The sequence below is a fragment of the Rhinolophus ferrumequinum genome, chromosome 3 (assembly GCF_004115265.2).
Source record: "Rhinolophus ferrumequinum isolate MPI-CBG mRhiFer1 chromosome 3, mRhiFer1_v1.p, whole genome shotgun sequence".
In the NCBI taxonomy this organism is placed as follows: Eukaryota; Metazoa; Chordata; class Mammalia; order Chiroptera; family Rhinolophidae; genus Rhinolophus; species Rhinolophus ferrumequinum.
In genome coordinates, this window is record NC_046286.1 from 4,519,035 (window position 1) to 4,541,107 (window position 22,073).

The 22,073-nt window shown below is 42.2% G+C and overlaps 1 protein-coding gene across 1 annotated transcript in view; it reads right to left on the bottom strand.

Annotated features, from left to right (window-relative positions):
• Positions 1-704: 704 nt before the first annotated feature.
• Positions 705-22,073, bottom strand: part of NUDT3 (nudix hydrolase 3) — a 105,531-nt gene continuing 84,162 nt past the window's right edge. Inside the window, exons 3-5 of the mRNA XM_033095127.1 lie at positions 17,358-17,402; positions 16,150-16,234; positions 705-4,797 (exon numbers count right to left, since the gene is read on the bottom strand). Of these exons, the coding sequence (XP_032951018.1) occupies positions 4,619-4,797; positions 16,150-16,234; positions 17,358-17,402 (309 nt within the window). The 3' untranslated portion in view covers positions 705-4,618. The remainder of the gene's footprint in view (positions 4,798-16,149; positions 16,235-17,357; positions 17,403-22,073) is intronic.

The following is a 22,073-nucleotide window of genomic DNA, read 5'->3' on the forward strand; positions in this document are numbered from 1 at the left end:
TCTTTCTCAATTATTAATTTTTAAGGGGAATAGGAGGACCAACTACTTGATTAATCTGAAGGTGAGAGGTATCCTTTTCTCAGATGTCCTGATTAAGGCTTCTCACGTCCCGGAAAGGTTATCAGCTAATGCAAGAACATGGCCAGATGTGGAGTTGCCCTTTTAGAGGCAGGAGCAGGGCTGCTGGCTTCCAAAGGAGAACCTGCCGAAAACCTCCAGGTTCCCAGGACCTGTGTGATCTCAAGTCTGCCCGATACACGTTCCACAGAGTCTTTCACGAACTGTATTTCCCGATTTACAATTGACCTGAAAACTCCGGTGTCTCACTGCTTTAGGTGACATCTGACATGGCATGGGACACACAGCTCTTCTGGGTGGAAGAGATCTCTGCTGCAAGGCTCAGCCTGGAGCGCGGTGGTTGACTGGATGCTTTCCCACTTCCTCCCAGTGAGGTCACGGTCAGGGCTGAGGTCACTGGCGTGGACGGCTGCACAAGCTGGGGAAAGAGGTGCCATGCCAGCAGGACTCAGAAGACACGGCTGCCACCCCAGAGTGGGGGTGTGAACTGCAGCGCCTCAGCTCTACCCTCTTTAGCTTCAAGAACCAGAACCAGAAGAGCTGTCTGCACTACTCAGTCACTCTTAAAAGAATCTCCTTGACAGAACTGCGGGAGGTAACTGTCCTGCATGTCTATTTTTTTTTGGGGGGGGGGGGTAAAAATGCTGATTATTTTCTGAAATGCAGATGTGGGACCAGGATGAAGCAAAACTGTCAACAGTTCACCCTCATTTCCCTTAAAGCAAAAATTCACTCCACTGTGGTCACATCTCCAGGTATTTCTTCTAACTCTAAATCTACTCTCAACTAAGATGGGCTTACAGAACACTTCAGAAATATTAAAAATCACAGTTGTGGCAAAAATCACATTGTAGTTATTAAATCCTTTTTGTAAACTAAAAATAAAAAAATGTGGCTCAGGCTAAGCTGTTTTTAAAAAAAACATCAGGTGGGGAGACTAACAAAGGCGTTAATATAGCACTAGATGGAAATGACAAATGTGTGAAGTTCAACGTGTGAAACGCACAGCTGGGCTCAGAAGGAGCCCCAAGGAGCAATAGGTGTGGGGAAGAGAAAGGGGGGGAGAACGAGGAAAAACGGTTCTGAGTGGAACTTTTTTCTTCTAAAAACAAAAGGTGACTTTTTCCTTCTAAGCAAGTCTTAGAGACTTTCCCTGGGCTGACTCCTAATATCAAAACATATTTTTGACAGGAAGGAACCTGACTATGTAGCAATATGTTTCCGAAACTGCTGCAAAACACTCCTAGAGGGCAAGGACCCACTCTGCCCCCAGAGGCTGAGAGAAGTAAGGCCTGAAGCGCCTCCCGGCTGCGCCCACAGAACTGCGCGCCACACCGCAGAGGGCGGAAATCCCGCGGCAGGCCCCCTCCCAGCACAGGGGGGACACTTCCACGTTCTTTGATCCCTCCAGATGGCCTCTCAGTGAGAGAGCCCTCTCCACGCAGGGCAGATGGAGCAGCAGACACTTGTGAAAACAAAACAGTCAATTCATGAACGTTTACATCCTGTTAGGTTAGCTACAAGAAAAATCAAGACTCCTGTTTCATGGGCTGCATTGTTCTGGAGGGCTACAAATAATCTAACACGGCTGACTCCTGAGGGTAGCCCCTCTCTGTCTCTCTGTCTCTCTGTCTCTCTGTCTCTCTCTCTCTCTCACACACACACACACACACACACACACACACACACACGAAAAGTCCTGGTCCAAAAAGATGGCATGACCTCACTGGTGTTTCCCCAATGGCTGTAATTTATAAACTAAAAACAAATTTTAATTAAGAAAAAAAAATCCATTGCTATCTTTCTCCATCCCGAGGATGGTGGACTCTGATGGATGCCCTAGTAATAACCAGAATCTAGGACATGCAAATTCACTGTGAGAAAGAGACTTTCTTTCTGTCCTGAATACAGGAAACTTTGTCAAGCCTGATTAAGTACTTGCAGAATTACTGGCAAATCAGTGTCAATGAAATATTTTGCAAGAACAGTGATTTTTGGGCTTTCTTTTGTTTCTCCTCGCTTTCTTTGGAGAGGTATGTTTACTGTAACCATCGGTCTAAATAACCTACCACCAAGGGCTGTGACCACACATCAGTAAGGGCAGCCATGCTGTTTATGGTGCCAGGGAGGGAAAAACACCGATCCCTGCTGACCAGAATCCCAGTGCAACAGAAAACATCACCAGTGTCACCAGTTCTGGTGGTGGACAAAGCCTCCTTTTGTCACTCAAGAAAGCATCAGCACAATCTCTCCAGTTAACTGCATTAATAGATCCATTCATGTCACCGAAAAATACTTCTTGGCACAGTTCACTTTCCTGACCCAAAGACGCCAACAACAATCCCAACAGGCCTTTGTAGGATAGTATATTGTTACACCAACCCAGGAAAAACACCTGCAGGTCATTACAAAGTGCACAAATTGCTATTAACACTGCAGTTCCCTTTTCAGGAGTACTGACTGTTTTCCTGCAAAGCACTTTCAATCCAAATCATAAAGGTAGAATTTATTCGGAAGAATGTGCTTTTGGGATGCCACTTGGTGCTCAGTTGGACTTATTTTATTTTCCCCTTTATGTATTTGAACAGAACCTTAGGGTGCTCTAAATCAGGCAACAAGCAGCAGTGTGTTCATTTTTAAGTAGGACATGTGAACACTGAGTTGGCATTTGGACTCAAATCCCAGGTGTGGTTTCTATCCACTGGGACCCCAACGTGGGGATAGAATTCCTTTTCCAGAGACAGGATGGAATCCTACGGAAACTGCCAGCACTGTTTGGGTTCTGTGTTTCAGACTGGCAGGAAAGATGCAAACCAAGAGTAGATGGCAAAATTTAAATTCACCAACTGATGTCCCCCAAATGCTGAACACTAAATGACACAGGCCTATCAGATACATACATTTCTTTAGTGGGAGGGAAGAGCAAAAGCTTTGCAACGTTTGAGTATTTATTAGACTTTTTAAATAAAGAGAACTACGGTTCTAGGTTCACATCTCGGCTATGTTTTGACAAGGAGATGCCACCAAGAGCGTAGCAACAAACAACTCCTGTCCCGAGCCAGGGACTGATCAGTGTCTCCCCTCTCAGTCACACCTCTGTATGTCAAGACCCCTTTCTGCTTATTTCCCAACTAAACCACACAATTGGCAAACGAAGCCAGCACGAAACCTGTGTCAAAACCCAACAAGACAGTTTGCAGGGAGCCGATGCATTATGCAGCTGTTCTAGTAAATGATTAAGCATCTCTCGTATCACTTCTCAGCAGAAGACGGACCTTTCACATCCCAGCGGGAGACAGATCCAGTGTTTCTGAGCGTGCTCTATGATGCAGTTACAAGGGCTGTAACGTTACGAAGACAAGCAAACACCCGAACTTTGCTCCTGTGTACTTTTCAGGAACTCAGCCCGGGGGTGGGGGACAGGACTGTCCCGCTGCACTTGCCAAGGCGAGTCACATGTTTCAGAGCACAGGACAATGTCCAGTCGGCTCGCTGTAAGGCGTGTGTGCACAAGGAGAGGCCGTTCTCGGCGCTAAGTAGCATATGGAAAAAATCCCAAACCAGCAGGAGAGGAACAGTGCTTGAGCTCCAGTTTTTTAGATAGTAATCCCAAGAATCCAGTTCAAATCCCTACTGTCAACATGCGGGGAGGAATTCAATTTCTATCATTGTTTCTCCAGATCTGAGCTGAGGCCATTTGCTCCTGGCTTGGTAATAGAAAATTAAATAGGTTCCTTCCTGTTTCTTTCTTGGCATGGAAGCAGAGCTTGGAGCACAGAAGGCTGTGAGGCCCGGGCGCACTATGAAGGCAGCTCCACCATTCTCCCGGACCCTACACAACTCAGTGGATGTCGGGGAGCAGAGTCAGCACAGGGACACTTACCTAGCACTAGAATGAAAAACAAAATGGAAATCGGGAGGCTCTCTGTTTCAGAAACACCCCCAATTTGAAAAACAAAAACCAAAACAAAACCTTGGAAAATTTAAACAGTTCAAATCCTCTTCTAAAGTCATTTACATATTATATGCCCCGTACATAATGTGTAGATCAATGGATCCTGCAGTGACAGTGACCGACCTGCTGGACTGAATAATAGCACATTACAGAACAAATTCTTGAAAGGTTTCATCTCATACTGGTATCTTTTAATTAAAAAAAAAAAAAAAAAGAAAAATCAAAGAAAAATGTCTGGCCAGGGCTGGGATGAGACAAACAGGAATACTTCAGAATCCAAGGCGAGAGAAAGCTGTTTGCCGCTTTTTAGAGGCTTGTAGGGGTGTGGAAAGGGAGGGACACATCATGCACAGAAGTACTTACAAATGACACACCCCACCCCCACCCCCCTCAATAAAAAGAGAAGCAAAAGCCCCATCACTTAACACCAAACAGCAACATTACCAAGAAACCCTTCTCTGCTGCCCATCACGCCTTATTTGAAAGAGGAGGCCTGTGAGGAGAGGTGGAAAGAGCAAGGGTGAGAGGGAAGGGCTGCACTTCAGTCTCGTTTCCAATTTCCATTCTCTGACAGGAAGTCTTCAGTCATCTGATGCCTGACATGGAGCTCTGAGCAGAAACCGAGAACGCGCTGGCCACGACCGGGGTGCCGTTGTTGGCCGAATAGCCTTGCCTCAACGTTTCAAAGTACGACGCCTGCACGGGCTTGTGGTACTGCAGCACTTTTATGGCATCCTCTATTTTAAACCATTCCCTCTTCCTTCCTGTGGAGGCGGAGAAAAGGAAATCAGTACAAAGGGCAGCAATGAAAAGGTTTCTGATCTTATACAGCTTTTGAGAAAAGTAAGAAAACATGAAAGCAAAGGTTGTTAATATTTTTAAAATATGTATTATAAATATATTTTCTTTTCTTCTAGGAGTAATGCAAACACATATTAGATGCTTCAAATACTGTACAAATGCCTAACACAGAACATAGGTAAGAAACCTGCAAACTGAAGAGCGAGCAGTAATGGCAGGAAACTGTCCTCCGGAGAGAACCATTGCTTGTGGTTTCCTCTTGCGCTCTGGGTCTCGGGGCCTTTCTCGCCTTGCATGTAAGTGCCTGAAGCCCAGCCAGCATCGCTCTCTCTTGCAAAAATCAACATGAACATCAAGCTTCCAGAATTACCAGGGTGGCTGGCTTATAATCAGTTATTTAAAAAAAATTTATATATGAGTGTTATAGCTACAAAATAGAAAATATTAAAAAAACCCCAACACAAACACTATTAACTTTTCAGTCTATTTTCTTACTTTTTGTAAATGTGTGCTACATGCCACTGAATACATTCTGACTCCTGACGACATGACAAATGAGTGACGTCCACAGTGTCCTGTGCTCAGCAGCCCTGCTCAGCCCCTGTAGACTCAGGCCTATGGCTTCTTAATGGAATCAGTCCATCTCATTTTTGGTCTTCTTCTTAATGTGTTTTAAAATCCTTTATTATTTTTTCTCTTATAATAAAAGATCACTGCTTAAAATTGGGAAACTGGAGGAAAGTATAAATATAATTACCCATAATCTTATAAACCAGAAATGACCACTCTCAATACCTTTGTGTATTTGCTTTTCTTTCATTATATAGAAAAAGACACTATTTGAACAGCTATAACTGGGACCATGCTTTACGGTGCTCCAAATCGTGAAAGGATCTAATGGAGGGTTGCGGTTAGGAACATGGATGCTGAAGCCGATATGCTGGGCTGCAACCACATCTATGGCTTTAATAAGCTGTGCAGCTTTGGGCAAGTTACTGAACCTCTCTGTGCATTTTCCTCATCTATAAAATAAAGATAATAAATAATACCTAGCTCACAAGTCTGTTGTGAGAATTTTTTTTTTATTAGTTTCAGGTAATGATTAGACATTTACACCCCTCACAAACTGATAACCCCAACAAGTCTACCACCCATCTGACACCGTATAGTTATTATACCATTGACTATACTCCCTATGCTTTACTTTACATCCCACAATGTAAAGTTGTACAGCACATTCGTTAGGCATTTATATAATTTAGGAAGTGATTCCCCCTGATAAGTCTAGTACCCATCTGACACCATGGTTTTTACACTATTGACTATATCCCCCATACTGTATTTCACATCCCCATGACTACTTTGTGACTACCCATCTATATTGCCTAATCCCTTCACCTTTCTCACCTATCCCCCAATCTCCCTCCCATTTAGCAACCATCAGTTTGTTTTCTGTATCTGTGAGTCTATTTCTGTTTTGTTTGTTGGCTTATTCTGTTCTTTAGATTCCACATATAAGTAGATCATGTGGTATTTGTCTTTCTCAGTCTGACTTATTTCACTTGGCATAATACCCTCTAGGTCCATTCATGTTGTTGCGAATGGCAAGATTTCATTCTTTTTATGGCAGAGTAATACTCCATGTATAAATGTACCACCTCTTCTTTATCCAATTGTCTACTGATGGGCATTTCAGTCGCTTCTATATCTTGGCTATTGTGAATAGTGCTGCAATAAACATAGGCGTGCATATATTTTTTTGAATTAGTGTTTTGGATTTCTTTGGATAAATACCCAGGAGTGGAATTGCTGGGTCATATGGTAGTTCTAGTTTTAATTTTTTGAGGAACCTTGATACTGTTTTTCACAGTGGCTCCATCAACACTGCACAAGGGCTCCCTTTTATCTATATCCTTGCCAACACATTTTGTTTGTTGATTTATTATTGATAGCCATTCTGACAGGAGTAAGGTGGTATCTCACTGCATTTCTCTGATTATTAGTGACGTTGAGTATCTTTTCATGTCTATTGGCCATCTGTATGGAGAAGTATCTGTTCAGGTCCTTTGCCCATTTTTTTTGGGGGGGGGGGAGGAGGAACAGAACTTTTTTGGGGAACAGTGTGTACTTCCAGGACTTTTTTCCAAGTCAAGTTGTTGTCCTTTCAATCTTAGTTGTGAAGGGTGCCGTTCAGCTTCAAGTTGTTGTCCTTTCAGTCTTAGTTGTGGAGGGCGCAGCTCAGCTCCAGGTCCAGTTGCCGTTGCTAGTTGCAGCGGGCGCAGCCCACCATTCCTTGCGGGACTCGAGGAGTTGAACTGGCAACCTTGTGGTTGAGAGCCCACTGGCCCATGTGGGAATCGAACCGGCAGCCTCCGGAGTTAGGAGCACGGAACTCTAACTGCCTGAGCCACTGGGCCGGCCTGCCCATTTTTTTTTTTTAAACTTTTATTTATTTAAGTGTTTTTCCAAGACCCATCAGCTCCAAGTCAAGTAACTGTCTCAATCCAGCTGTGGAGGGCGCAGCCCACAGCAGCCCATATGGGAATCGAACCGGCAACCCTGTTGTTAAGAGCATCACACTCTAACCAACTGAGCTAACTGGCCGCCCCATTTGCCCATTTTTTAATTGGATTGTTTGTTTTTGTGTTCAGTTGTATCAGTTATTTTTATAAATTTTGGATATTAACCCCTTATCAGATGCATCATTGGCAAATGTCTTCTCCCATTCAGTAGGATGTCATTTTGCTTTGTTGATGGTTTCCTTTGCTGTGCAAACACTTTTCAGTTTGATGTAGTCCCATTTGTTCATTCATCCTTTTGTTTCCCTTGCTTAAGGAGAAACACCAGTAAAAATATTATTAGGGGTAATGTCTGAGAGTTTACTTCTTATATTTTCTTCTAGGAGTTTTATGGTTTCGGGTCTTACATTCAAGTCTTTAATCCATTTTGAGTTTATTCTTGTATATGGCATAAGAAGGTAGTCCAGTTTCATTTTTTTGCATGTATCTGTAGTTTTCACAGCACCATTTATTGAACAGACTGTCTTTACCTCAATGTTTATTCATGCTTCCTTTGTTATAGATTAAATGACCACATAGGCATATTTATTCCTGGGCTCTCTATTCTGTTCCATTGATTTATGTGTCTGTATCCCAGTACCATGCTGTTTTGATTACTATGGGCTTGTAGTATAATTTGATATCAGGTAGCATGATACCTCCAGCTTTGTTCTTTCTCAGGATTTCTGTGTCTATATTTGGGGTCTTCTATGATACCATATAAATTTCAGGATTATTTGTTCTCGTTCTGTGAAAAATGTCATTTGTATTTTGAAAGGGACTGCATTGAATCTATAGATTGCTTTGGGTAGTATGGACATTTTAACTATATTTCTTCCTATCCATGAGCATGGTATATGTTTTCATTTATTTGTATCTTCTTTAATTTCTCTCTTCAATGTCTTATAATTTTCTGAGTACAGGTCTTTTACTTCCTTGGTTAAATTTATTCCTAAGTACTTTATTATTCTTTTTTTGATACAACTGTAAATGGGGTTTTCTTCATTTCTCTTTCTGATAGTTCATTATTGGTGTATAAAAACACAACCTGGGTTCCAGGCAAGATAGCGCAGTAGGTAAAAGCTGTGCTTACCTTCTGCCATGACCACATCAAAATTATAACTACATCAGAAAACAATCATCATTGAGAATTGCCTAAAATCTTGCTGAACTGGGACACAACTAAAGACATGCAGAAGAAGCCACCTTGAGACTGGTAGGAAGGGCAGAGACGCAGAATGGGATGGTTTCACACCTGTGTGTGACCATTTAAAATTGGGAGGAATATCTTGGCTGCAGAGGTGCCTAGGGAGGAGTGAGGGGTCCCATCCCCCGCCCCAGCCCAGAGTTACAGTACTGGGAAGAGAAGTCCCCATAATTTCTGGCTGTGAAAACCAGCAGAGATTGTGACTGAGTGAGATGGAAGGTGGCTGGAGTCCTAGGCGCTACTCTTAAAGGGACTTCGCATGGACTTATGCACTCATGCAATCACTCGCTCTGAGCTCCAGAGCTGGGGCAGCAGCTGAAGAGGCAGCAGGGACATGGTTGGAGGGAACGGAGTTGTCTGGCTTGGAGTTGTCTGGCTTCAGGATGGTGGCTGGAGGGGCAGCTTTCTCCTGGATGGAGGAGCTGGCGGAGTCCAGTGTTTCTTTGTTGAGCCCTTCATCTTCCCGGTGTGCAGATGCAAGCTGCTGCCATGTCTGAATCTCCATCAAGCTGACTGACATCATTCATTCGCCATGCCCTAGTGATTGGAGACACCACCCCATCCAACTTTTGAGTATACCCAAGCCACTTCCAGTGGCTTTTTTGTACAAACTGCCTGCCTTGGCTCGTGCTGCAGACTTTCCTAGGATCTCGCAAAGGTTCGCAGAACCCAGACAAGCAGCATCTGGCTTGAGGTGTCTTCTACCTCTGGCTGAGCAGCCCTAAGCCTGGCACTTAGTGGCAGCTAGCGTCAGTTTGCGGCTTGGCCTCTCAAGCTACTTCCAAGTACAGCACGGGTAGCAGCCACCTGTGGATTTCTTTGTGGCTCCTGGTCGGGCACTGGATGCAGCTGAACTTGACCTGCAGTAGGTCCCCTCCCAGGTGGCCCTGGGCCTGGTGCCCCACATCAGTCAGCTTCTAAACGATCTGGAGCATCACCCAGCTGTCTCCAAGAACAACACACCCAAGGGGCAGATTGGGCAGGCACCCGAGTCCTGCTGAGGCAGATCCTGCTCCGTAGGATCAATCCCTGCACCACAGCTCCTCCACTGTAGTCACAGCCAGTCCTCACAACCAGTGAGCCTGAGGGTCAATCTCTCCCATTGACATGCAAATAGCAACCAAAGCTCGACTACAAGAGGAGGGCACACACAACCCACACAAGGGACACACCTGGAGTACGTGGCTCAAGTGACCAGGAAGATTGCACCACTGGGCCACCCAGGACATCTACTACATAAGGCTATTCTACTAAGACCAGGAGACATAGCACCTCTACCTAATACATAGAAACAAACACTGGGAGGCAGCCAAAGTGGGGCAGCCAAAGAAACATGTCCCAAATAAAAGAACAGAGCAAAGCTCCAGAAAAAAGAACTAAACAAAATGGAGACAAGTAATCTGCCAGGCACAGAGTTCCAAACACTGGTTATAAGGATGCTCAGTGATCTCAGGGAGAACTTCAACAAAGAGATAGGAAGCATAAAAATAGAGATAGAAAACATAACTAAGAACCAATCAGAAATAAAGAGTACAATAACTGAAATGAACAATACATTACAGGCAATCAACAGATTAGAGGAAGCAGAGGCTCAAATCAGTGATTTATTGGCCATAAGAAAAGATGAAATAGCACCTTTTGTGACAACACGGATGGATCTTGAGATCATAATACTAAGCGAAATAAGTCAGACAGAAACAGTAGAGAACCATATGATTTCTTTGATATGTGGTATATAAAACTGAAAAAAAACCAAAAGAACAAAACACTGGGCAGCCAGTTGTCTCAGTTGATTAGAGCGCAGTGTTCATAACACCCAGGTCGCCAGTTCAATTCCCACATGGGCCACTGAGCTGCACCCTTCACAACTAGAGTGAAAAACAATGGCTTGACTTGGAGCTGAGCTGCCGGTGGGCGGGCAGGTTGGCTCAGTTGGTTAGAGCGCAGTGCCACAGTGCTCAAAGCACCTTGGTTGCCAGTTCGATTCCCACATGGACCAGTAAGCTGTGCCCTCCACAAGATTGAAAGAAACAATGACTTGACTTGGAGCTGAGCTGCGCCCTCCACAACTAGATAGAAAAAAAACAAACGATTTGACTTGGAGCTGGTGAGTCCTGGAAAAACACACTGTTCCCCAATAAAAATTAAAAAAAAAAAAAGAAGAACAAGACACAAATGAAGAAACAAAAACTCATAGACACAGACAATAGTTTATTGGTTACCAGAGGGTAACGGGGGAGGGAAGTGGTAGATGAGGGGAAGGGGGCTCAAATATGTGGTGATGGAAGCAGAACTGACTCTGGGTGGTGAACACACAACATGATATACATCGATGATGTATTACAGAATTGTACACTTGAAATAATTATAACTTTACTAACAAATGTCACCCCAATAAACTTTAATTAAAAAAAAAAACTATAAAAAAATTAGATTTAGAAGATAAGGTGGCAGAAAACACCCAGTCAGAACAGCAAAAAGAACCTCAAAAATTGAGGCACGTTTAAGGGGCCTCTAGGACAACCTCAAGCATACCAACATTTACATTATAGGGGTACCAGAAGAAGAGAGAGTAAGGAATTGAAAACCTATTTGAAGAAATAATGACACAAAACTTCCCTAACCTGGCGAAATAAATAGATATACAAGCCCAGGGAGTGCAGAAAGTCCCAAACAAGATGAACCCAAACAGGCCAACATCAAGATACATCATAATTAAGAGGCCAAAGATTAAAGACAAAGAAAGAATTTTAAAAGCAGCAAGAAAAAAGCAGTTAGTTACTTATAAGAGAGCTCCCATAAGACTATCAGCTGATTTCTCAACAGAAACTTTGCAGGCCAGAAGGGATTGGCACAAAATACTCAACATGATGAAAAGCAAGGACCTACAACCAACACTACTCTATCCAGCAAGGCTATCCTTTAAAATCGAAGGACAGGTAACAAGCTTCCCAGACAAGAAAAAGCTAAAGGGGTTCATCAACACCAAACCAGTATTATAAAGAATTTTAAAGGGACTTCAAGATGGAAAATAAAAAATATGAATAATAAAATGGGAACAACTACATACCTATCACCAATTACTTTCAATGGAAATGGGTTTAATGCTCCAATCAAAAGATAGGGGAGCTGAATGGATAAGAAAACAAGACCCTTACATATGCTGCTTACAAGAGACTCACTTCAGATCAAAAGAGACACACAGACTGCAAGTAAAGGGATGGAAAAGATATTTCATGAAAATGGAAAAAAACGAAAAAGCTGGGGTAGCAATTCTTATACCAGAGAAAATAGACTTTACAACAAGGACTATAACAAGAGACAAAGAATGACCCAGTAATCCCATTTCTGGGTATTTATCCAAAGAAACCCAAAATGCTACTTCAAGGGGATATGCTCATCCATATGTTTATTGCAGCACTGTATACAACAGCCAAGACATACAGGCAACTTAGATGACTGGATAAAGAAGAGGTGGTAAATATATACAATGGAATATTACCCAGCTGTAAAAAAGAAGGAAATCTTGCCCTCTGCGACATGGATGGCATTGGGATGAGTGTAGCGAAAGACACAATGTCATAAGATTTCACTTATAAGTGGAATCTAAATAATAAAATAAACAAACCAACGAAACACAAACAAACTCATAGATACAGAGAACATTTTGATGGTTGCCAGATGGGAGGGATGTTAAGAGTAGGTGAAAAGGGGAAGGGAATAAGAAGTACAAATTGGTTGTTACACAGTAGTCATGGGGATTATAGAGTATAGCATAAGGACTATAGTCAGTAATATTGTAATAACTGTGTACGGTGTCAGATAAGTACTAGATCTATCGGGTTGATAGATGGGAGGGAGGTTGGGGACAGGGTAAAAAAAGTGAAGTGATTAAGAAATACAGACTGGCAGTTACAAAATAGTCACGGGGATGTAAAATACAGGGAATATAATCAATATGGTAATAACTATGTATAGTGCCAGGTGAGTACTAGTCAGGGGGATTAATTCCTAAGTTATATAAATGTCTAACCACTATGCTGTACACTTGAAACTAATATAAAATAATATTGAATGTCTATTCTAATTGAAAAATTAAAAAGGGGGGGAAAGGTAAATAACGGTAAGAGATTCAAAGTTCCAGATATAAAACAAGTCTTGGAGACGTAATATACAGCACAGATACAGTCATAATATTGTGATAGCGTGGTACAGTGCCAGATGGTTGCTGGACTTATCATGGTGATCAGTTCTTTAGCACAGGTAATCTAATCAATAGTGTGGTAATAACTGTATAGTGCCAGGTGGGTACTGTCAAATAACTATGATGTACACCTGAAACTAATGTTCATATTGTATGTTAGCTATATTTTAATAAAAATCTTTTTAAAAAAATAAAAATGCAACTGATTTCTGGATATTAATTTTGTATCTTGCTACTTTCACTAAATTATCAATTCTAACAGTTTTCTGGTGGAATCTTTTGGGTTCTCTATGTATAATATTACGTCATCTGCAAATAAGGACAGTTTTACTTCTTCCTTTCCTATTTGGATGCCTTTTATTTCTTTTTCTTGTCTGACAGCTGTGGCTAGAACTTCCAGTGCTATGTTAGATAACAGTGGTGAGAGTGGGCAGCCTTGTCTTGTCACTCATCTTAAGGGGAATGCCTTTTCCCCCCATACTCAACCCCACTGAGTATGATGTTAGCTGTGGGTTTCTCATATATGGCCTTTATTATGCTGAATGTTGTGAGATTAACATGTAAAGTACTTGAATACCTAGCACATAGTACGTGCTATAAGAATTTGCTTTTTATTATTATTGTTATTGTTTCTTTTTCACTTCACACTATTTCTTAAGCATTCTTCTATGTTATAAAAAATAGAACATTTAATGGCTGTGCATTACATCATAACATCTAGCATGGATGTACTGTCATGCATTTAACAATTTCTCTATCATTGAACACCATTATCCTGCAATTTTAGTTATAAATTATGCTATAATTAAAAAAAAATTTTTTTTTGTTTTTAACCTCCCAGGGAAAGATCCCTAGAATTGAGATTATAAGAATATCACATCTGAATTCTAAAGGGTTCATAATCTATAATGTCAAACTGTTTTCTACGAAGGTCAGACCAATCCCCAATCCTGCTTGTGTGTCAGCATGTTGGTCTCATCACACTCCTGCCATCACTGTTACCTTTTCTTGGTCACTGCAAATTCTTTAGGTGAAAACTAGTATCGCATTTTTGTTTTCATTTCAAATTCCTATTTTAATGTAGCTCTAACTAGTGTATATACCTTAAAATGTATACACATTTTAAGAGATGTTATCTATGTATTACTTTTCAAAGTTAAAATGAATTACGGTAGCAAAGTGTAGTATGTTCGCTCAAAAGATGGAGTTAATTAGGGCCGGTCCAGTGGTTCAGGCGCTCCGTGCTCCTAACTCCGAAGGCTGCCGGTTCAATTCCCACATGGGCCAGGGGGCTCTCAACCACAAGGTTGCCGGTTCAACTCCTCGAGTCCCGCAAGGGATGGTGGGCAGCGCCCCCTGCACCTAAGGTTGAACATGGCTGCTGCTGAGCTCCCGCATCGCTCAGCTGGTTGGAGCACGTCCTCTCAACCACAAGGCTGCTGGTTCGACTCCCGCAAGGGATGGTGGGCTGTGCCCCCTGTAACTAGCAACGGCAACTGGACCTGGAGCTGAGCTGCGCCCTCCACAACTAAGACTGAAAGGACAACCTGACTTGGAAAAAAGTTCTGGAAGTACACACTGTTCCCCAATAAAGTCTTGCTCCCCTTTCCCAATAAAATCTTTAAAAAAAGATGGAGTTAATCAAATGAATGCTAGCACCACGCAGGACAGTCAAAGAAAATGGTAGAAGTACAGTTGTTGTTCGAGAAGCGTGAGACCATTTTGAAGTGGTATTTGAATTTCGAGCAAGTTGTGGAAGTACGACAACAATGGAGGCATGAGTATGCAACAGAACCTCCAACACGCCTAACAACTGTACGCATTCATGGTAAGTTTGAAATGCATGGTACTGTGTGAAGAAATTGAAACGGCATGTGTGTGATACAAATGGACACTTTGGTCAACGTTGGTCAAGCAGTAGTTCGCTGTAATCAGAAGTGTCTGGACGCTGATGCACCTCTTGAGCACCTCTTGTAATTGCAGAAGTCAAACGTGACTTGTATTCATCTTTTGTTATCAATATATATAGAGTATTGCAATTTTAATATAGTTGTTTTCCTTTCTTAAAATGTGTTTACATTTTTTTGGCACCTCTGTATAATTCTATACCCTGGTTTTTTCATCCACCAACAATGTTTCATGAGCAGTTTTCCATGGTACATGGAAAGCTTTCAAAGTATGTGTTTAACAACTGTATAACATTCCATCAGATGAATGTACCTTAAAACACTTACCATTCACTGAGTTGTACATTTAAGACCTAATTTCTCATCTGAAAAAGGCTCATCTGAAGGAAGGCTCATAGGCTTATTCCCCATGTTTTAGATGATTTCATTAGGGTCAATTCTCAGAAGTGGGAGTACTAAGTGAAAGGCTTTTTGGATATTAATAGAGCAATGGTACCTTAAAAATTCCTATCACAAGTGTACGACTCCCACCCAGGAGAGGACAGGACCACACCACACTCATCTCTGCTTCCTCTTCAGGCCCCAGCATCAGTTGTCGAGGAGGCTATTTTTAATAAACCCCCACTGAATTTAGCTGCTTAAGCATATTGCCTTCTGACCGGATACAAAGCCATTAAAAGTTGAAGGGCCAGGAAATGCCCAGATGAGCAGTGCGAAGGGCATGGCGGCAAAGCACACACTCACAATAAAGGGAGAGGTTTTGGCGAGTGAATTTTATCCCTTTGCCAATTTATAACAGAAACGAATTAATTTATACTTTTCTAGAATATAGTTTCCTTCAGAGGTGAAAGATTAATCCATGAAGGAACCATGAAGTCACTTCAGTTTTCACTTCAAAAGACATACACCCAACAGTGAGCTGAGAGATTAAATAAAATGGCTCCTTAGGAGAAAGCCAGGGCCCCTGAAGGGTAATATGAATAAAACTGGAAACTTCTGCCACTACTTTGCATCTACCAAATGACTGGAGAGTGGCTCAACCACCAAATCAACAGTTCTCTCCGACAGTAATAATAAGCATCATAAGGAACAACGAAGGTCCTGCTCTTACCCGGGTCTCCGTGGCCAGCGGCGGGCCTGGCCGTGTGGAGGCCCTGATCAGTATCTGCTGAGGAGGATCCAATCTGATTTTAGAAACATTTCTTATTTTTATGGGCCCTGTTTCTATTGGTTGACCATGTACCAACTTCAGCTTCCTTTTAAACATTTCAAATTACTAACTTCCACACGTTCAAAAATGGACGTGCCCATGTTATTAAACATTATCTTTCTATTATTTGTTTCCTTTTTAGACTCTTGTTCCTGGTTCTGAGGAGTGACGTGAGGTGTGGCAAAGCCGGTTATGGGCAGCATTTTGGAGGGTACCTGGGAAGACTTACCAATGTTGACTGAGTCCTCCCAATCTTCCAGCACTTCCGTGACAATGAGCACGTACACATACGTTCGGTGCTTCCTCTCCTGGTTCTGAGGGCAGAGAGGGAAGGACAGAGGAAGTTTTTCCTTAAGGAGCTGAGATTACTTAAATGTAGCACACCCTTATACGTATGTCCAGAGAGCTTAGAGAGCACAATTCGTTTTACTTTTTACTGTCCTACAATCAAACATGAACTAGTACCAGATGGCCTATTTCAGACATGCCACACTTGCATTTGAGGTTATGCTCTTTGGCTGGATTTCTAAGGCCAAGGCTTTACTCTCTTTTTTTCCTTCTCCTTCTCCTAAGTGCAACTTCACAGTAATGCTGTGAGAAGTTCATGACCTTTTAAGAACAAGCCACCAAGTCAATTTAACTAGCTGGGACCCCAGAAGGAGAAGGGACCTTCGATGGGTATCATCAGTGCAAGCAACTGGTGATCTCACACATCTCCCTTCCCACTGGCCTCGCTCGTCTTTATTCCGATTTCTCACTTCTTTCCACCGGAATTCCCCCAAATCTCTACCCCAACCCATTTCCTTGTTTCTCTCTCTCCTCTGCCATGGCTATTTTTAGTTTTCCTCTGTCTTCTCCACCCTTATTTATCCCTCCTCACATCTTAGGAGGAAAGGAAGAGAGGCAGGGATGGGATAAATAATACTTACAAATTATATTGTAGCTGTTTGGAGACTATGGGATTTACAAAGAAAGCAAGCTGGTGCTGCTTTGTTTTGAAAACTTGGTGAAACAAAGATGGCATCTTTCCTAGATTAAGACTGCAGTGGAGTGAATATTTATGTTTCTCCCAAATCCATCTGCTGAAATCTTAATCCCCAATGTGATGGTATTACGAGGGGGGCCTTTGGGAGGTGATTAGGTTACGAGGGCTGACCCCCACGAATGGGATTAGTGCCCTTAGAACAGAGACCTAGAGTACAATCTACAGAGAAACAGCCATCTATGAACCAGGAAGCGGGTCCTCAACCAGAGATCGAATCTGCTGGCGCCTTGATCTGGGACTTCCCAGCCTCCAGAATTGTGAGGAAACAATTTCTATTGTTTATAAGTCACCGGTTTGTAGTATTTTGTTACTACAGCTTGAATGGGCTAAAACAAAGATATATGTGGTTACTAATATGATACCAAATGCGCCAAAGATTTTAATAGACTTACCGCAAAAATTCCAACTAATCTTCCCAATGTCCCTTTTACTCCAGCCTGAAAAGTGGGAAAAAAAAAATTAACACATTGGTATTGTTTATATTGCTGGTCTCATTCTGAATCTTCTCGAGCAGTTTGTAAAATAGAAATAATAAAGAAGACATAGCTCGGGTGGACTCCAGTTTGGTGGCACTGAGTCACACCAGTGTTTCCTGAGAAGAGCAGGGTGCACTCTGGGGAGGGAGAACCCCTCTCAGTTCCTCCCAGTCTCTCTCCCCACTGCAAAGCTGGCCAAACAGAGCAGATAACCAAGGCCATGAATTACTGCACTCATTTATTCATTCAGGCAACAAAAAAACACTGAATGCCTAATTTGAGCCAGGTGACACTGTGGGTGCCAGAGATACGGTGATGACCAGGCTAGAACCAAAGATCCACGCGAGTAAGACCCTTACCTGACTTGTTCTCGGATATCTGTGTCCAGAATGCCCAGAACCCCGCAGGAACCGAGTAGAGCAGAAGTCAACAAAAACATTAAACTGGTAATTCTCCCAGTGACAGAGATGCACAGAACAAATGTGATGAGACCAGTTACAACTTCATACAGTGGTTAGGTCTCCGTATCTGTATCTCCCATCTGCACTTTGGTATTTAGATCTGTGTCTTTCTGATGCATTATAGGTGAATTTTTCAGTCGACTTCCTAATTTTCTTTTAAACTGTATCCGGGCTAGAGTTATCCCATCTCTAGTGTATTTTTTATTTGATATTTTTAATTTCTACCTGTTCTTTACATGTCTACCTGTTTCCACTGTGTATGCCTTTGTTTCCGTATTTTCTTTTAAAATAGAAGTTATTCCTTTACTTACTTTTTGAACATCCTGAACATACTTGAGTTTTTTGTCAGGCCATGCTGTAAAATTCACTTCATCTGAAGTAAATTCATGTTCCAGCTGGTGAAGGACTTACTTGTGAGGCAGCGTTCACCAGGCTCCCCATAACCAGGGCTCCTGCTCCAAGGTGACACGGACACTACCGCAGAGAGAGCCACTGAGTCACAGGGTGGCTGGCTCCATTATTTTGCACTGCAGCTGTGTCCTCTCCCATCTAGGCCCACATCTGTCTCAAAGTCTCAGCTCTTGATGTCCTTTCCATTGGGCACCTGGGCTCCCTTACTCCAGGGGGTCTAACCATTAGCTACTCAAGGCCAGGCAGGCTGCAGGTTTCCCGGGCTGCTCCGCAGTCCTGCTGTTCCTGATCTAGGGAGGTGGTGTCCACCTTGCTGCTTTTGAGCCAGGCTATTTCTTTTTAGCTTTTGCTTTTTATAGTTTATATCTGTTTCTGCTAGGAGTAGAAGGGCTCAAAGGTGAGGGAAAGATGACCCCTGGGAAATGCTGTAACTTGTTTTCTATTACTATTGCCCTGTTATTTATATAGTAAGTTAAAAACTAAGGCAAAAACACTTTCTAAACACAGTAGGTGCTCAATAAGTTTGTACAGAATGAACAAGAATTTAAAATAAGTACTCTAAAATTTCTTAAGAATAACAGAAAAACGGAAATCATACTGGGTGAGCTATGTTTTGAAATTAATTTTTGCTAATTATCTGTCAAGGAATTCTATTCCTTTCTCTTGCCAACATGCCTGTTTCTTTTCCCATTCTTTTTCCATCCATTCTTGTTCCCATGTGGCTTTTGGTCTACCTGAATGGAAATGTGTATCTTTTCTTATTTAAATTGCTTCTCTATACTTTTAGAAATAATTACACTCGATAGCCAGCTAAGACCGGTTAGATTGTACATCATGAATTAACCAGAAAAGGTGCCTGAACATGGGACAGGCTGGCAGGCCAACCAGGGCTGGAAAGCCACTTGTGTCCTCTGCTGCTGGGCAGCCCGAACATGCTCCGACGACCCCTGAGATGTGTCGCCTGTGCCCTTGCCACAGGTCTCTACTGACAGGTCCTGAGAATAGGGCTGTCAGAGAGGGTAAGGAAAGGTTCAGAGGTTTATAGAGGCCATCATTCACTTTTTGCAAAGTGGAGAGAGTTCTCTTTAGTAGTTTATCTCCAGTTAATTTTATCTTAAAGAAGCCAAAAGTTTAGAAAAGAAAATGGTCTTCAAATTTTAAGGGCCCAAGTCAAATTTTAAGGGCACAATTGAATATTATGACAATTCAGTATCATTTATTTAAAACTTTTGTTTAGTAATTTCTGTACTCAACAGCAACATACATCTATGATTTACTCTGTGTCAGAGGCAGTTGGCAAAAATTATAAAAGCATTTTTCTTTATGAAAAAAGATGCATTCTTATAAAGTCTAGTGTAAATCAAATCTGCCATCTGTACTGAAATTTCAGTGGCATTTATTTTCTTTTCTCATTAATCTTCCAGTTGCAGAAACTAACAATAGTTTCATTTGTCTCTTAGTGTTTATTTCAAGTTTTATACTAACACTTAAGTGGATCTACCTAAGGTGATCTTACCAATGATTCCAATGGTAAAAAGCAAGGAAATATTCCTACATTTACAGTTTTTAAAATTGAGATTTAGCAGTTTTCTTAGGAGGAGGAGGCGGCTCTTCTTTAGAGAGAAAGAGGATTTCAGTTCTTAAACGTCATGGTGCTGGAAAGACAGATTGCTCAGAGGCAGGGCCGCCAAGACAGAGTACACTGGCACCACTTTACCTTTTCATCATTTCCCACAGTCCAGCTCTTAGCTCTCTCTCAAATGCTGCCACAAGCAATTGGACAGTTATTTTTATCTCTTACATGGGGTAGATGTCAGGGTCACATCTGACAGATATTTGGCTCAGACACTGGGGATAAGATTTGATTCAGGGTATATGTAAGTTGGTCTAGTCGGTGCTTCAGCACCCTGCTATGAACCTGTTTTTCTCAAAATCATTTGAAAGCCGTTACAATTTCGACCTGTATGTCAAAACACCTAATCTGGAGAAGGAGACTGTTTAAAAGCCCATCTTCGCTAGTAGTAGGAATTCCAAATAAAATAGCTATTGGCCTTTATATTCCACCTTATGCAGGAGAGTGCTTCCTTGAACGTCGAAGTATGCAATATGAATTCCAGCACTTCAGGTCTAGTTAACAAAAATAATCTGAGCACGTCCTTTCTAAACAGAAAAAAATCACAAATGTCTTTTTTCTTTCAGAGTGTTTTACTGATCTTGGAAAGGGCTGGACCAATCAGGGAGACGTCAGTGATTCCATCTTCCCTCCAGTAGTCTCCTCAAGTGTGTACATGAGGCTCAGACAGCGGCACTAACGTGGATGGGCCTTTGAGCCTGCCCCTAAAAGGATCTCCCGCCACAAAGGACCTGGCTTTGTTGTTCAGTTGGGACGGGTACAAAGGGGACCATTACCTTTGGAAACAGACTTTTCACTCTAGGGTAGACATTTTGGCAGACACTGATGGCTGTCTAGCCCACAGGCTTTCCCCCTCCACCTTGCTACCAGGAAAACCCAGACTCTATAAGGTGAGAGTTCTGGCGCAATTGGAGCGACAGGGAATTCTGCGTCCCTCTGCAGTGACAGGTTCAGGGGTGCGGACTGTGACTCAGTTCTGGATAAAGAAGTGGCTCCTGAGAGGATGTCTCTGGGGGCTTCTGGGAAAGATTTCCCACCATGATAAAAAGAGCTGCACAAAAAGAAACCCTACACCTCCTTGCTTGTCAAGTCGGGACCCGAACCGTGGAGCTGCTACAGCTATCTTGTGATCGTAAGGGGAAGGCCAAGAGAATTACTGCGGAGCTGAACCCAAGTCCTGACACGGCTGAGCCGCTGAAGCAGTGCAGTAACGGCCACGCTCTACCTTCTTACATGAGAAGAGGAACAGGTGCTGCTGAAGCCACATTTAGTCAGGTATGCTGCTACTGGTATCTGAAAGCTACCGGCTACTTCCCTTGATTTAAAAGGTAGCTCTGTGAGGAAGACTGAGTATCAAAACAAAAACAAAAATTCTGAGCATTCAAGAGAGCTCTAGTATAAAAGCTTCCTTTATTAGAGCAGTAAACCCGCCCAAAAGGAGCGCAGGGGAGCAACTCTAACGCAAGTGTTTGTATGAGGAAACCCACACACAAAAACACATGGTCTCCAATGCACACAATGTTTTACTACCTGCCAAACTTAGTTGTTACAGAAGCAAAAAACCACAGTGAAGACAGATGGAAGTAGATAGGAAGCCAGTGTTAAGTCAGTGAAATGCATTCCCAAGGGTTTTTGTTTTGTTTTTTAAATGAAATATTTCAAACATCCAAAAAGCAAAGAAAATAATAAACATTCAGTAGCCAGCTTTGTCAAATAGTAATGTATCATTTTATGTAGTTTTTAAAAAAGAAATAAAACTACTACCGTGTTTCCCTGAAAATAAGACCTAGACGGACAATCAGTTCTAATGCATCTTTTGGAGCAAAAATTATTATAAGACCCTGTATTATATATTTTATATTATATCTGGTCTTATATAAGACCCAATATTTATTATATTATATATCATATCATATTATTCCCGGTCTTGTAGTAAAATAAGACGGGGTCTCATATTAATTTTTGCTCCAAAAGACGCATTAGAGCTGACTGTCCGGCTAGGTCTTATTTTCGGGGAAACACGGTAGTAGAGCCGAAGCCCCTTTTGTACTCACGCGCCATGCCAAAGGCAACTACGCACTCACCCGAATTTGATGTTTATCATTCTCTTGCATGTTTTTATACTTT